Genomic DNA, 16,022 nt, shown 5'->3' on the forward strand with positions numbered 1-16,022 from the left:
GTGGAGTGGGGAATGAGAGAGAAGGGGATTGGGTGGGGGGAGGGGATGTGCCTCTTGAGCAAGGAGGGAAAGGTGGGGTGGAATACTTACCTGCATTAAGGACTTTAAAAAGTCCCTGACCACTGCTCCCATGATATGGTCTGCCCACCCTGGGGGGGTGAGAGGGAGAGGCTGGAAGCAGAAGGTGCAGCCACTCTCACCCACAGAGGGTGTAGTTAGTTGCTGCTCCTACACCCACTTTTGCAAAGTCCTGAATCTACTTATGGCTGGAGGTAATGTTGGCACCAGTGGCGATGTGTAGGGGGTGCATGTGCACCCCCTGAAAGTGCTGGTGTACCCCTTCACCAGCTGCGCTCTCTGCTTAGGGGATGGGCAGGGAGGGCAGGTAGGAGTGTCAGTACACCCCCTGCAAGCACTGGCTGGGGAGTGCGAACATAGCACCGCAGCCACTTTCAGGAACGGTGTGGCCACTTCCTGGTTGATGACATTGGCCACGGGAGGATCCTGCCCCCTCCCCCCAGTTGGGGACCCATCCCCCGCCAGTCACTGACTGGTCACTTGGGGGGGCACGTGCCCCCCCCCCAAGGTGGCACCAGTCGCCCATGGTTGGCACATTGTTCCTTGTGTGCTGTTGGCTAGAGCACCTGCTTTGCTTTCACCAAGTCAGTCTATTGGATCCTAGACTTCAATGGGCCTTGACTTTGACTCTCCACGACAATATGCATTGTATCAGAAAAGTGCTTACAGCTATGTTGCTGACACACCATGTCACATAAAGGCCATGCTCATCTTGGGTGCTTCTTTTCCATATTTTGGTTAGACTGGCAAATATTTCCAGCGGAAGAGAGCATCTGACCTACATTAAAAACACAAACCTTCCCCATGAATGTTGGTTATGGGGTTACAGTGCCGAAAGAAAACATAGGAAACCTGTGGGTAGCTTTGCTTTTCAGTTTGCATATGTTTGTAACATTTTCCATATTTGGTATTGCCTTCCCTTGTGAGTGATCAAAATAATCTCTCTTGGATATGTGCATTGTGTCAGTGAGGAAAAAGGTCTCCATGAACTTGATTATGGTTTCCTTTTTAATTCTCTATAAAATGTAGAGCCTTAGTTCTGATTAACAGGCAAGAGAAAGGAAAGCAAACAAATCAGTGCTTGAATTCAGATGAAATTCACTCTTGATCAGAAAGCCAACACCTAGCCTATGCACCCTTGGTCCCATATAAAACCTATTTTAATAGGTTGAATTCTGAACAATAAAAACAAACTGAAAAATCAAGGTTATAAATGAAACTGTGCTGTGCACTGTTGTTTTATTGTTTCATGTACTACAGCATTAGAATTAAAAGGGGGGAAAAGATCATCTGCTGTGAAATTCAATAACCCTTTAAGTTTTAATCAAAGGAGGTTCTTTAATAGGCTTTAAGGGAGCAGAGAGCTTTGCCTGTCCTTTTCAGAAATGTATTTGGGATTAAGCTAGGGGGTTGCCATTTGATTGCTTTCGTTGGGGTTGCACTATTCTATTCTAGTTCTTAAACTTCCCTCCTCACTAATAGCTGGACTCTCCTGACTGTTTTATTTAACTAACTAGCTTGAAATAAAAAGTAGTGACTAGGGAAATAGTGCCCTGCTCATTTCAGGAGTAGACTAATTTCTGTTTTCAGGGAAAACTACAGTGTCCATTTGTTTTGTAGATTTCATAGACATTCGGGCTGGAAGGGACGTCAGGAGATCATTGAGTCCAGCCCCCTGCCCAAGGGGCAGGAAGTCAGCTGGGGTCAAAGGATCCCAGCAAGATAAACATCCAAATGTCTCTTAAAGGAGTCCAGAGTAGGTGCTTGCACCACCTCTGGCGGCAGTCTGGTCCAGGCCTTGGGGGCTCAGACAGTAAAGAAGTTCTTCCTTATGTCCAGAGTGAAATAGTTTTGGAGGAGTTTGTGACCATTTGACCTTGTCACCCTTTGGGGTGCTCTGGTGAACATGTGTTCCCCCAGATTCTGATGTACACCCCTTATGTACTTATAGGCAGCCACCCGGTCCTCCCTGAGCTTGTGCTTTTCCAGGCTGAAGAGTCCCATGGCTCTTAGCCTCTCGTCATAAGGCCTGTTCTCCTGCCCTCTGCTTATGCATGTGGCTCTCCTCTGGACTCTCTCAAGCTTCTCCACATCCTTCTTGAATTGTGGAGCCCAAAACTGGACGCAGTACTCCAGCTGCGGCCTCACCAAGGCCGAGTACAGTGGGAGGATGACATCCTGGGATTTGCTTGAGAAGCATCTATGGGTGCAAGCCAGAGTTTTACTTGCTTTACCAGCTATAACATTGCATTGGTGGCTCATATTTATCTTCTGGTCAGTGATGACCCCCAAGTCCCTTTCAGCTGTGGTGCAGTGTAGCACTGCCAAGCCTATAAGCATGCTGAGGGTTTTTCTTCCCAAGGTGGAGTACCTTGCATTTTTCAGTGTTGAATGCCATCAGGTTTTTGTCCGCCCATTTTCTGAGCCTGTCAAGGTTGGCCTGGATCACCATTCTGTCCTCGGGTGTGAATACTTTACCCCGAAGTTTGGTGTCATCGGCGAATTTGGCCAGTCTGCTTCTGATACCAATGTCCACAACATTAGTAAAGATGTTAAGGAGTATAGGCCCAAGGACAGAACCTTGGGGGACCCCACTGGTCACGGCACACCACGATGATTTACTTCCATTGACTACTACTCTCTGGGTCCAACCTCAGAGCCAGTTCCCCAGTCATTGGACTGTGATGTAGCTGAGGCTGCAGTTGGCAAATTTTTCTATGAGATGATCATGGGATACCAGATCAAAGGCTTTTTTAAAATCAAGATATATGACATCAATCTCTCCTCCCTTGTCCAGGTGATATGTCACCTCGTCATAGAAGGAGATGAGATTGATCAGGCAAGACCTACCTGCAACAAACCCATTCTGGCTATCCCTCAGGATGTTGCCATCGGCCAATTTGTCAAAAATGGTCTCTTTGATAATTTTTTCCCAAGATCTTCCCCAGAATAGAGGTCAGGCTGATGGGCCTGTAGTTCCCCAGATCTACTTTCCACCCTTTCTTGAAGATAGGCACCACACTGGCCTTCTTCCAATCTTTGGGCACTTTGCCTGAGTGCCTCGAGTTCTCGAAGATCCATGCCAGTGGCTGAGCTATGATGCTTGCCAACTATGATGCTTGCCTTAAGTACCCTGGAGTATAAACTGTCAGGGTCAGCTGACTTGAAGGTGTCCAGCTTCTCAAGGTGTTCTTTCACATGGTTTACATTGATGAAGGGTAACATTTCTCCCTCACCCTGGCCGTCCCATACCACATTGAGCAGGGCCATCCCCTGGGGTTGGTGAAAAACCGACGCAAAATACCCATTAAGCAAGTTGGCTTTTTCCTGGGCATTGGTTGTCAGTTGTCCCATATGGTAGAGCAGGGGTCCAATATTACCCTTGCTTTCCCTCTGGCTCCCCACATGTCTAAAAAAGGACTTTTTATTGTCTTTGATACATGTAGCCAGTTGGAGTTCAGTTGCGGCCTTGGCTTTCCTGGTTTGCTCCCTACAGGTTTGACCAGTGCAGAATACTCCTTCTTTGGGGTGGTTCCAGTCTTCCATCCTTTATAGGTCTTTCTTTTTAGATGCAGGAGGTCCACAAGTTCCCTGCAGAGCCAAGGGGATTGCTGTGCCCTTTTGTTGCCTTTCCTCCAGGATGGGATAGACATTGCTTGTGCTTCCAGGATTTCTCCCTTGAGGAGCAACCACTCATCCTGAATTCCCCTCCCCTTCAGATTGTGGTCCCTTAGGGCCTCGCCAACAAGCCTTCTGAGCTTGTCAAAGTCAGGTTTCCTGAAGTCAAGGACTTCTGCATTGCTGACTGACTTGCCAGCTTTACGGCGGATGGTGAAGGTGATCAGCTCATGGTCACTTTCTCCCAGCTTCCCTTCGATTGTTAGGTCACTGATTAAGTCATCCCCCGTTGCCAGTACCAGGTCGAGCAGCACTTTGCCTCTCATTGGTCCATAGACTTCTTGAGTTAGATAGAGCTCATCCACGCACATGAGGAAGCTTTGCAACCATTCGGATTTGACCGAATGCTCTTCCCATGAGATGTCTGGGTTGGTGAAGTATCCCATGACAACCATGCACTGGGAGCATGCAGTTCCTTGGCAAATTCCTGGCCGAGCTCTTGATCCTGGCTAGGAGGTCTGTAGTAGACTCCTACCATTGTGTCCCCTGTGCCATTTTAACCCAGAGGGTCTCCAGTTGTCCACCCTGGGTGCGAATGTTGACTTGCAGGTGGATGTAGCTTTCCTTGGCATAGAGAGCTAACCCCCACCCCCCGCCCGCCACCCCTTTTGTCTACACAATCTCTCCTGTACAAAATATAGCCATTTATACCTATGGACCAGTCATAGGTAGAGTCCTACCAGGTCTCTATTATTTCTATAAGATCGTAGTCATTCTTGTTTAGCAGGAGGACTAGTTCCTCCTGTTTATTCCCTAAACTCCTGGCATTAGTGTACAGGCACATAAGTGTTACATTGGGGGCCCTTGTCTTCCCTACTCATCATTCCAGGGCTGGGGTAGGGGTTGGTTCCCTTGAGTGCCTTAGGCTGCTGGATTTACAAAAGTTGCCCAGCGGGCTTGCTGTGGCGGTAGTCCCCCCATCCCCTGGTGAGCTTAGTTTAAAGGCCGGTCAATCAGGTTGGCCAGTCTGGCTGAAAAGAGCCTCCTCCCCAGCGCAGTGAGGTGAAGGCTGTCTCTTCCCAGCAGACCACTGCCTCTTTCACCAAAGTGGGATCTGTGATCATGGAAGCCGAAGCCTTCACAATGACACCAGCACCGCAGTCTTTGGTTAACTACCTCGATCCTCCTCTCCCTCCTCAGCCCATAGCCTGAAAACGTGAGGATTGAGGAAAACACCACCTGTGCCCCCAACCCCTTAAGCCCTGCTCCCAACGCCCTGTAGCATCTCATGACCCAGCTAGGATTGCTCTGAGCTGTGTTATTTGTGCCAACATGGATAAGGAGCATAGGGTAGTGGTCAGTGGGCCAGATGAGTTTTGGGATCCTCTCGGCTATGTCCCAGATACAGGCTCCCGGGAAGCAGCAGACCTCCTGGGCTAAGGGGTCGGGGCAGCAGATCGCATCCTCAGTCCCCCTCAGGAGGAAGTCTCCCTTGATGACTACTCTATGAGTAGCCTTAGGGAGAGCAGGATAGTAGCTGTGGATGAACCTGCATTGCCTGCAGGAGCTGGCAGCTCTGCAGGCTCAACTGGGGCTGCAAAAGGTTCGTACCTGTTGCAAAGCTCCAGAGGGGAGGGGACCCTGGTGCAGTGGGCCTTGGGGCCATTGACCACCTTGGTCCAACCCCCTGGCTGGACATTATGGGAGATCCTCGAGTCCTTCCTTGTCCTGGAAGTTGACCTTGGTCTACCCTCCACCTCCAGGGGGTGAAGAGCCTGGCAGTAGGAGTCTATCTCCTGCTCACCATCCCTGATGGCATGCAGTCTCTGAACTGTGGCCTGGAGCTCCACTGTCTGGTGCCCCAGAGACTCCAAAGTGGAGCAAACCTCACAAGGGAAGGTGGCCATGCTCCTGGTCCCATGAGCCTGGAAACGTGCCAGGCAGCCCCCTGCAGCCAAGAGCCACAGGCTCCATCTGTTTGGAGACCGGAACCATGGGTTGCGTCTGGGCGGAGACGTCTGAGGTGCCAGAGGGGGAGGCCTCAGACTCTGAGGGGACCCTCGGGGTGTGGCATGTGCCCATCCGCACTGTGCCACAGTAGTCCATCCAGCTACCTGTGACTACCTTCCCCAGGGCTCCCTGGCAGGGCCTCGGGCCCTTCCATTCACCCTCCTGTGCAAACTCTCATGCTAAACTCATGTGCCGGGCCCAGAAGTTCACCTGTTTGCATGTCCTGTTCAAGAGGCTCTGGTCACATGGTTCCCTGGGGGGCTGGGTGAAGTAAGAGCCAGGGCAGGGGGTGTGACCCTCCTCGGCTCCACTCAGCTGTCCTGCAGCTGGGCTATGTCCCTCCCACCATGGGCCCCTGATTACCTCTGGGTAGGCCGGGACCCACAGGAAGTCCTGGGGTCCTCTTGGGGGGTCCTGCGGGTCCCTGGGTTCATAGGGGTGCAACAGGCTTCCGCCCATGTGTCTCTCACCAGAGCGGGGGCCTGAATGCGATGAATTGTGATACATTTATCTTCTGAACAAAGGCAGACAAGGTTCCTTGGGTGAATTTGATATCTTTTATTAGACCAACCCAAATAGTTGTAGAATAGTTATTAAGCAAGCTTTCGAGTTCAAAAACCCTTCGTCAGGCTAAAGAAGTTTCCGCAGTGTGTGCTCTTCCTGGATGGAATGAAAAGTAAACAAGCCAGGGGCTGGGCTGGGGAGTCAGTTGCCAGGCAGATTATAATATATCAAAAATCCAATGTCTATGTTTAGTCCCTGATTTCTAGTATCCAGGAGTTTGATGAAGTGGAGTTCATAGGCTCATCTCTGGGAAGTGTTGTGTAAGTTTCCCTTGAGGATCAGGACTGAGAGATTGGAGAGAGAGTGGCCCTCCTGTGAGAAATGTGCCCCCACTGGTAATTGAGTATTTCTGTCTTTGATAGATTTCCGGTGTGCATTCATTCTGGTGCGCAGTTGTTGTCTGGTCTCTCCTACATATCTTCCATCAGGGCATTTGGTGCATTGGATGAGGTATATTACATTTCTGGAGGTGCAGCTGTAAGATCCTGGGATGCTGATGGCTCTGTTGTGGGGTGTAGTAATAGTGGGGGTGGTGGAGATGTGTTGGCAGGTTTTGCATTTCTTGTCATGGCACGGTCTGGATCCTTTTGGTGTGTTCTGGGCTTGAGGAAGTTTGCTTCTGGTGATGAGGTTGGCGAGGTTCAGTGCTTGTTTGAAGGCTAGGATGGGTGGCTCTGGGAAGATCTTTTTAAGAATAGGGTCTGGGGGTTTTTCTTCTGTACTGCAGCAGTTCTTCACGTGGTATCCAGGTGGCTCTTTCAAATGTGCGATCTGCCTCTCTGGAGGAGTGTCCTTGCTGGCTGAAAGCCTTTTTAAGATTGGTGAGGTGGCAATCTCGGGTGTTCTCTTCAGTACAGATGCGGTGGTATCTGAGGGCTTGGCTGTATATCACAGCTTTTTTGGTGTGTTTAGGGTGATTGTGGTTCTGTGCAGATATGTGTGTTGGTCTGTGGGTTTCCTGTATACTGTGGTCTGTATTTTACCCTTCTGGATACTGATCATTGTGTCAAAAAAGGAGATGCTGGTGCTGGAGTATTCTAAAGAAAGTCGGATGGAGGGATGGTGACTGTTGAATTTCTGATGGAACTCAATTAGAGATTGTAGGTTCTCACTCCAAATGATGAAGATGTCATCGATATATCGTAAGTATAGCAAGGGTTTGATGGTGCAGTTCTTGAGGAAGTCTTCTTCCAGGTGGCTTATAAAAAGGTTGGCATACTGTGGGGCCATTTTAGTGCCCATAGCTGTTCCCATCATCTGGAAGAAGTGTTGATTATTAAAAGTGAAATTGTTGTGCATGAGGATGAAGTGTATAAGCTCAGTAATATCTTTGGGTCTGTATTCTGAGTTGTAATCTTGTTCCTGTAGATATGTAAGGCAGGCTTGGATGCCATCCTGGTGTGGGATGTTGGTGTATAGCCTGGTAACGTCCATGGTGGCTAGGAGTGTGTTGCTGGGAAGGTGGTCTATGTTTTTAAGTTTCCATAGCAAGTCTGTAGTGTCTTGTACAAAACTTGCTCTGTGGGTGACAAGCGGTTTTAGGATTGATTCAGTGAAACCTGATATTTCCTCAGTTAGGGTCCCATGGTTGGATATATGATAGGTTTGCCAGAAAAGCACTTAACAAGTTGAGCTAATAATACTGAAATCATTATGAAAAGTGTGGTAGGCACGCTACAAATTAGCTCCATACCCTCCCTGAGGGACAGTCTGATCCCTTCCCCTGCTGGATTAACTAGTCTGCTGCCTGCTTCTTGTCTTGTGCTTCCTTCCTGTTCTGTGGCTCCCTGTCCAATCTGCTGCTCTGTTTTCTACTCCTTGCCCTATCTGCTGCTGTGCTGCCTGTCCCCTTCCTGGTCTTGTTGGAAAATGACCAACACACAGGTTCAGCAAACAAAGGTTCATTGCATAACATATGGAAACTGAGGCAAATTTAGCAGTTTATATAAGATTAACTCGTACTCATTCACACCATATACTCCATTAACACCATTCTCGCTAAGTCTCCTATCCATGGAACTTGGAGTTACACTGTGCTGGCCAGTTGCAGGCTTCTTCAAGGCGATGTTCAGTTAAGAGCGGCGCCGGTATCAATTCTCTCGAAGTGCAGCTAGGCTGGTGTTGCTGGTTAAGGTGTCCATCTGGGCTTGGCCTTCACTGCCCTTTTATCTTCATGGGGCAGACTTCGATCGATGCCTGGAGACTTCTTTACCAATCACCACTCAATTGTTCATTTGAGCTTATCTTTTGGACTCTGTTATTGGTTACATATTGTTTTTACATTCCAGTCTGTTTTTCAGTTCTTATTCGTATCATCTCCACATTTTCAGACTGCCACCTGCACTTCATTCTGATGGTTATCTCTGTTCACTCCAAATATTTCATAGCCATCTGTTTAATACCTGTTACAATCACCCACAGCACACATACACCCCCACCCCTTATTGCTTCTTTTTCTACAAAATGGAAGTACGTTTAAAATGGCAACTTAGCATAAGCATAACCGTAGCATAGATATAACATATTCTAAAACATATTCTAACAGTCTGCTGCATTCTCAGCACAGAGGCTTCCTGTGACACTTGTGGCATGCATGCCACAGGTTGACTATCTCTGGTGTAAAGTACAGGCAACCCTCGCTTAGTGTTCTTAATTTGTTTCTGAAAAACTAAGTGTTAAGTGAAATGAGTGTTAAGCAAAACTGAAAGTATTTGACGACCCAAGATGGAGACCACAATTGTTTTTAATGACCCAAGATGGCGACCACGAGCATTATAACAAAACTCGCTGAGCGCTATCGGGTATCAATTAAAACGAGCGTTGTACCAAAATAGCACTAAGTGAAATAGCATTAAGCAGGGGTTGTCTGTATTAGTCTTTGTCTCCTGTAGATGTATGCACCCAGGAAAATGTATATCCACTGTAGCAGCTATATAGGCTTATAAGTGAATCACATTGAAAAAACTACAGTACTGATGTTGAAGAAGGGTTTGTAAACTATCAAATTCCTGGTGTACTTTAATAAAGATTGTTTGTTTTCCAATAGGTTGGCTGGTGGATACAACTGGCAGCTACACTGCATCATTCCTTCTCTGTGGATTTTCTATGATATTCAGTTCAATACTGCTATGCTTTGCAAGACTAACAAAGAAAATCAAAAGAACACACTTGAGGTCACTTGCCAAAGATGCTAATACCAAGCAGCAAATTTGGACAAATGGAACAATGGCTTATTCTGTAGCAGGTGAATTAGACCAAAAGGATGTGGAAATGTTGGCCATTGACACAAACAGCTACTGCAATAGATGACAGGTGTCATCAAGTTTCTATAGACAACACTGCTATGACTAGTGGCTGCATGTATTGGAAGCATCTTCATTGAAAACATTTTTCCCAATAAAACAAAAGAAATAAGTCATCTATCAACCAGATTTTCTGTCATATTTTAGTAGTATAAAATTAGTCAAATAAAACCAAGGAAAGCTGTCCATTTACAGTGTCTATCGGATGATTTCTAATTCAATAATGCTGGCTCCACAGATAACAAAATGAACTACTCAGGTAATTGATCATAATCAGAGGTAATTTACATGACAGTCAAGAAGCAAAACTGAATGATAGAATTTATGGTGAAACAATTTTTAAAACAGTGCCTATGAAATATGCTTTTCAGTGTTACTTGGGGAGTAGTTAAAAAAAGGTTGAAATTTATCAGCAATTGTCAAGCTCTTTGAAAATAACTGCTACAATAATCACTGTCATTCTAAGAAACTGCTGGAAAATGGTATTCTATTTGGTATATATTATTAGCTGAACAAGTCTCTGAAGCAGCTTTAATTTACACGGTGCCTAAATTTTCTGTGCAACTGAAATATGTTTTTATATGAAATACAGTTCTCATGACTTTCTCCCCAAACCTGTTGACCAAATGTTGCCAACACCCATATGAAAGTTCCCTGGAGCCTCGATTTCTGAGGGATAACATTCCAGCCCAGCTCTTTCAGACAATATCCTGTGCTGCTGTTCCATGTTTGAGAAGGTCTGAGGAAGTCGGTGACTGCCTACCAGCCTGGCTTTGGAGATCAAAAGGCTTAGGTTGTCTTTCCAGTGTGGTAGTGCATGGAACTGTGAAGATGTATATGTAAAGCAGCTGAAGCAGATGCTGATAGGCTGGAATGCATATCTGACGCAGAGGCAGAAAGGTGTGGCCTGCATACTCCAAAAGATGGCAAATCTCCCCTTGTGAAAACAGCAACCACTAAGGAAACGTGGGGATCAGTGCTCACAGACAGCTGAGGAACCTCCCTCTCCACATCTCACTAACAGCCACAGCCTGCTGTTGGAGGCCGATCAGCACTCAGGACTGTAATGACAGGTTCTTCTCTGTCAAACTCAGTGGCCCAGATCCTCAGTTGGTGCGTCAGCTGTGCGGGACAGGAGACAACAGCTGATCTTGGATGCTGATTGAAGCTCATTGTGTTGGGAAAGCAATACAGTTGCATGCTTCATAGAAGCCATTGAAGGAGTGTAGCTTGAAGACTATGTTAAATAATGGTGCACTTAATTAAATTATGGTACACTTAAACATTTCCCAAATGTTGATGATATTACAGATGGGTGCCACTCTGATCCCTTCCCCATGCCTGATCTGCTTCTTGCCCTGTGCTCCCTGCACAACCTGTTGCCCTGCTTTCTGCTTCCTGCCCTATCTGCCAGTGTGCTGCCTGTACCCTCCCTTATCTGCCATGTACCACACACAGAGGCTGGCTCTACCACTTCTGGTATGCACTGTAGGTTGGCCACCTATGATTTAAAACAAGAGTAACAAATAAAAAGATACAGCTTTGGGGCACTACACCAGTTTTGGACAGTTTTTATGAATACATGTTTGGTAACCAGACCTATTTTTCATTCCCATTTTAGTATAAATTATTGAGGCACAGTTTGGTTTCATTTCCCAGTGCTCAGACAGAAAGTATCATAAATACAAAGAGCCAAATCAGGTTTAATTGCCTATCTCAGGGTGTAGGCCATGCACTATGTATGCTTAAAGGTAACTGTGGCAGTGCATGTTAAGGGCTGGAGCAGGTGCCTGCCACTTTGAAAGCTGGAGCAGAATGAGTGGCAGCCTGCAGGTGACTGCAGAGGCAATCAAGACATCTTTGACTGGGGCTGAGCTGTAGGACCATGGCATAAGAGCAGGCCCTGGCAGGCAAAGTTGGCAGTTGCTGTTGGGATGCTGCTGTGATAACATCTCCAGCTTAAAATTTATTGCTCCCAGGTAGCTGCTGCTCACAACACCAGCCTACCCACATGTCGAGAGAATTGCAACCTGGCTAAGCCGCTGCTCACAACACCTTGGTGGTAAGAGCTGTGGGGATGGTAAGAGGTTCCTGGGGGGCCCCGTGGGGTCCCAAGTCCCACAGAGAAGGCTTGGGCCTAGAGAGAGCAAAGCTCAGCCCAGAAAGGGGGCTCACAAGTTGCAGGCCTACACAGGGGCTAGGCACACCCCTGATTTATAACAGGCAGGGGTGAGGCTTGGGGCTCAGATGAGCCCAGTTGAGGGTGGAGCTGTGCTATTAAGATTTCTGGGGCTCTAAGCAAGCCCAGTGTGAGATGGCTGTATGGTGGGGCCCAGAAGGGGACCCCTGCTGCCTAAGGAGGTCAGTTGCTGCAGTGCTGGGACCAGAACACCTGAACTGGTCAGTGCAACAGGGCCAGGGGCAGAAGGCTGAAGGGCAATGAAACCCACTGCAAGGAGCAGGCCTGGGCCATGATGAGCTATTTGGCACTCCGACTGGCTTGGAGATGGGGCCAGAGCATAAGGAGGCTGAAAGTCCCCTCAATGCGGGGGTCATCACTATCTAGGGGAAGAAAGGCTCAGCAAGACAGCAGATGGGAGGCATCCAAGGAGGGGTCCAGAGAGTAGGGCCAGCAGCAGCCCAGGAACAACAAGTAGCCCATTAAGGAGGAGACCAGGGCAGGTAGGCCTGCATGGTCCTGGATATGACAGAAAACTACACCCTGCTGGGGAAAGATGGCCTGGTGGGACTCCGTGTGGCAGGGGAGGTCCCCAGAAATGCCAGGCCAGTTGCCTCCCCAGTGAAAGGTGAGGAGGGGCACCCTAAAACGTCAGCCCCCACATCCTGGTGGGATACCTGAGTCTAGGGACAGGCATGGGGTCCAGACATGTCTCTGGACACTCGAGCCCCATGGAGTGGAAGACTCTAGAGGCCCAATTAAGGGGGCAGATAGAGTGGTCCCAGTGAGGGGGCAGAACAGGGCCAGGTAAATCAGCATGACACCGAGTCCCACAGGGGGGGCATAGGAGCCCAGTGGCCCCTGGAAAGGGGGACTGGAAGGCCCAGTGAGGGGCTAGGGACAGAGTCAACCCAGTGTAAGGCACAAGGCCAGTGCCATATAGAGTAGGGAAGCTTGAGCGAACCAAAGGGCTGTGTCTGTGCACTGGTCAGAATGAAAGTAGTTAAGCCCGATGGCCCAAGGGGGTCGCTTAGGGAGCAAGGGCAGGTCGAGAGTGGCCCTAGGTAGGGCAGTATGAAAGAGGCCCAGTGAGAGAGGGCAGAGTGTAAGAGGCCCCAGTGAGAGTGGGGAGGAATGTATGCAGCCCAGTGAAGGGCAGAGTGCTATAGGCCCAGCACAGGACTGTGTTTGGCCTGGTCTTAAACTGGATGTGTAATAATCTGGAAGGCCCTAGTGAGAGAGCATAGGTGGAAGGCCCTACTAGGAGGGTATATGTTGAAGTCCCAGGGAGGGGGCAGATAGGCCAAGGTAAGTCTACGTATGCCAGAGGCCACAGTTGGGCCAGAGGATGACACCCCAGTAAGCCCTCAGATGTGGTGAGGTCAAGTTTTGGGTCAGAGGGAGACCCTGGTAAGCCCTCTGTCATGGTGAGGCTCAGTTTGGGTTAAGGTTAAGAACTTGTTTTGGATGCCATCTGCAGGGCATGGGACATGATAAGGGAAAGTTGGAGTCATTTACAGCCCCTTGGCATCAGGGCAGTAAAATGGGCAGTCTCCCACATTTTACACCAGTTTAGTGAACAACAAATTGTGGCAGGCAAGACTGGGTGGACTGCCCCATACAGAGACAAGTGGGCAGGCCAAGGTTGAGACCCAGCCCTGAGATGGTGCTCTGTCACAGTAACCTTTCAACTTCATTGATACTACTTCAGTTCTGTGGAAAGACTACCTTTCTTGTACTGGGTTTGACCTGAAGCCTGTTCTGTTTTTCACTGACTATGAAAGGCCCTGAGCACTGAAAGTACAGCCAGATACCTGTATAATCTGAGTGTCCCAGCCACATCCCCGTCTTCTTGCAACACTGATAACAGGTGGGTGAACAGTATATATGGGCTCTATGCCTTTGTACAAAAGCAATCTTTTGTGGAGCTGTTACATCATCCATGTGCTATGATGATGTAATCACACTGGTGAATCTGCTCCAGGGCTTCACCCTCTTCTCTTTCAACTTTCTTTTCTGAACCAAGAGTATTTTTGTGCTCTTTGGATGCGTCTAGAAAAGCACGCGCGTGCCTCTTGCATCATCTCAAACCCCTTTGAGACACTGCAAGAGGCATGTGCAGGAACAAAAAAAAATTCCCTTGGTTGCAAATTAGACCCCTGGAGGCAAAATTAGACCCCTGGATATCCAAGGGTCAAACCATACCCCAGAGGACAAAAGCAGGGCAGGGCACAGTCCCGGACCATACCCTGAGGCAACTGGTGGCTCGGTCTTCCACAGAGATGCTTTGGTAGCCAGCCAGAGCAGCTCTGTGGTTGGTCCTTTCCCCGGTGCTGAAGCACACTGCAGGGATCTGGAACCAGCTTTGTACAGGTAAGTAGGGGTCTGGAGGAGGGGGGAGGGGACCATGGGGGAGGCCCCGCCTGGCCTCAGCCCCAGTTTGTTCCCCACGCCCTCCCATTTGTTTCTCCCACCCTCCGTTTGTTCCCCTCACCCCCTGCTTGCTCTTCCAACCCTCCCCCACCTCCACTCACCGATAGTAGCAGCAGCCTCCGAGGCTGGAGATGAGAGGAGAATGATCAGGAGGTGGAGACAGCGGGGGAACATCTCCAGGGGCTTGTCTCCAGCCTCCTGCTCACCCCTGCTCGTCTACAGCCTCGCAAGGCTGGAGACAAGCAGGAGCACGAGCAGGGGGCTGGAGATGAGCCCTTGGAGATGAGCTGGAGATGTTTCCCTGCTCTCTCCAACCCCTTGCTCATTCTCCTGCTCTCTCCAGCCTCCTGCTCATCTCCAGTCTCCCAAGGCTGGAGATGAGCAGGGGAAGGAGCAGGAGGCTGGAGACAAGCTCCTAGAGATGATCTGGAGACTTCCCCTGCTGTCTCCAGCCTTCTGCTCGAGCTTTCTCCTGTGTATTTGTTACCCAAATGCCATGGGCCCTAAGGCCCACCCAGCTAGTGGCCCCTATGGTGTGGGGCCAATAAATGAATAACACAACAAAATACTTGGGACAACTAAGGCAAAAACAGGGTGGGAGTGTTGTGTGGGTCAAAACGTGAAAAGAAGTGCGCCTGAGTGGGACACTGAGCAGAGCCCCCCAGGCCGTACCCACTGGTTCTCAAAGGCATCCAAGGAGCTGGTGGACACCTCCCACTGGTCCTCCACCCAGAAACATGCACAGACAAGTGACGGGAAACTCAGAAGCTCCTATCTATTTGTATCTTCCAGAGATCATGAACCTTAAGGCCCACCTAGTTAACTAATAGCCCCTCCTTCATAGACATTAGGGGGGGAAGGGACCTCATGAGATCATCAGGTCTGCCCCCCCTGCCATAGGCGGGAAGTCAGCTGGGATCAAGTGACCCCAGCAAGAAATAAATCCAGCTGTTTTTTTGAAGGGGTCCAGAGTAGGTGTTTGCACCACCTCGGGGGGAGTTTGTTCCAGACCCTGGACACACGTACCATAAACAACTTTTTTTTTATATTCAGTCTAAATCAGCCTTCCTGGAGTTTATAGCCGTTAGAACTTGTTACCCCTTGGGGAGCTCTGGTGAACAGATGTTCTCCCAGGTCCTGATGTACCTCTCTTATGAAGTTGTAGGTTGCCACCAAGTCCCCACTTCTCTTCTCCAGATTGAAGAGTCCCAAGTCCCTCAGCCTCTCCTCATACGGCCTTCCTTCCAAGCCTTGGATCATATGAGTCTCTCCCCTCTGGACTCTTTCAAGCTTCTCCACATCCTTCCTGAAGTGGGGGACCTAATACTGGACGCAGTACTCCAGCTGTGGTCTCACCAGGGCCAAATAAAGTGGGAGGATGACTTCCCTGGTTTTGCTTGAGATGCATTGGTGGATGCACACCAGAGTTTGGCTAGCTTTGCCTGCCACCGCATCACATTGGTAACTGGCTCATATTCATCTTGTGGTCAATAAAGACCCCCAAGTCCCTTTTGGTTGTGGTGCTAGCGCCTGTAAGTATGCTGAGGGTTCTTCCTACTGAGGTGCAGCACTTCGCACTTCTCTGCATTGAAGGCCATCCAGTTTTGGTCAGCCCACCTTGAGAGTGTGTCCAAGTCAGCCTGTAATCCCAGCCTGTCCTGCAGTGTGACGGCCCTCCCCCATAATTTAGTATCATCCGCGAACTTGGCCAGTTCACATATGACTCCCGAATCTAGATCATTGATGAAAATGTTAAAGAGTACCAGCCCAAGTTGTTAGCAATAAAAACTTAGGATTCCGGACTAGCTCAGGGATTGACACGACACCTTGTTCGATGA

General features: G+C 49.0%; 1 protein-coding gene across 8 annotated transcripts in view; it reads left to right on the forward strand.

Moving 5' to 3' along the window:
• The window catches only part of SLC16A12 (solute carrier family 16 member 12), a 72,719-nt gene extending 61,601 nt beyond the window's left edge, over positions 1–11,118 (forward strand). For all 8 annotated transcript variants that reach the window (XM_025194613.1, XM_025194608.1, XM_025194610.1 and 5 more), the window contains one exon: positions 9,317–11,118. In XM_025194613.1, the coding sequence (XP_025050398.1) occupies positions 9,317–9,579 (263 nt within the window). In that variant the 3' untranslated portion in view covers positions 9,580–11,118. The remainder of the gene's footprint in view (positions 1–9,316) is intronic.
• Positions 11,119–16,022: the final 4,904 nt, after the last annotated feature.

Source organism: Alligator sinensis, unplaced genomic scaffold, assembly GCF_000455745.1.
Source record: "Alligator sinensis unplaced genomic scaffold, ASM45574v1 scaffold423_2, whole genome shotgun sequence".
NCBI lineage: Eukaryota > Metazoa > Chordata > Crocodylia > Alligatoridae > Alligator > Alligator sinensis.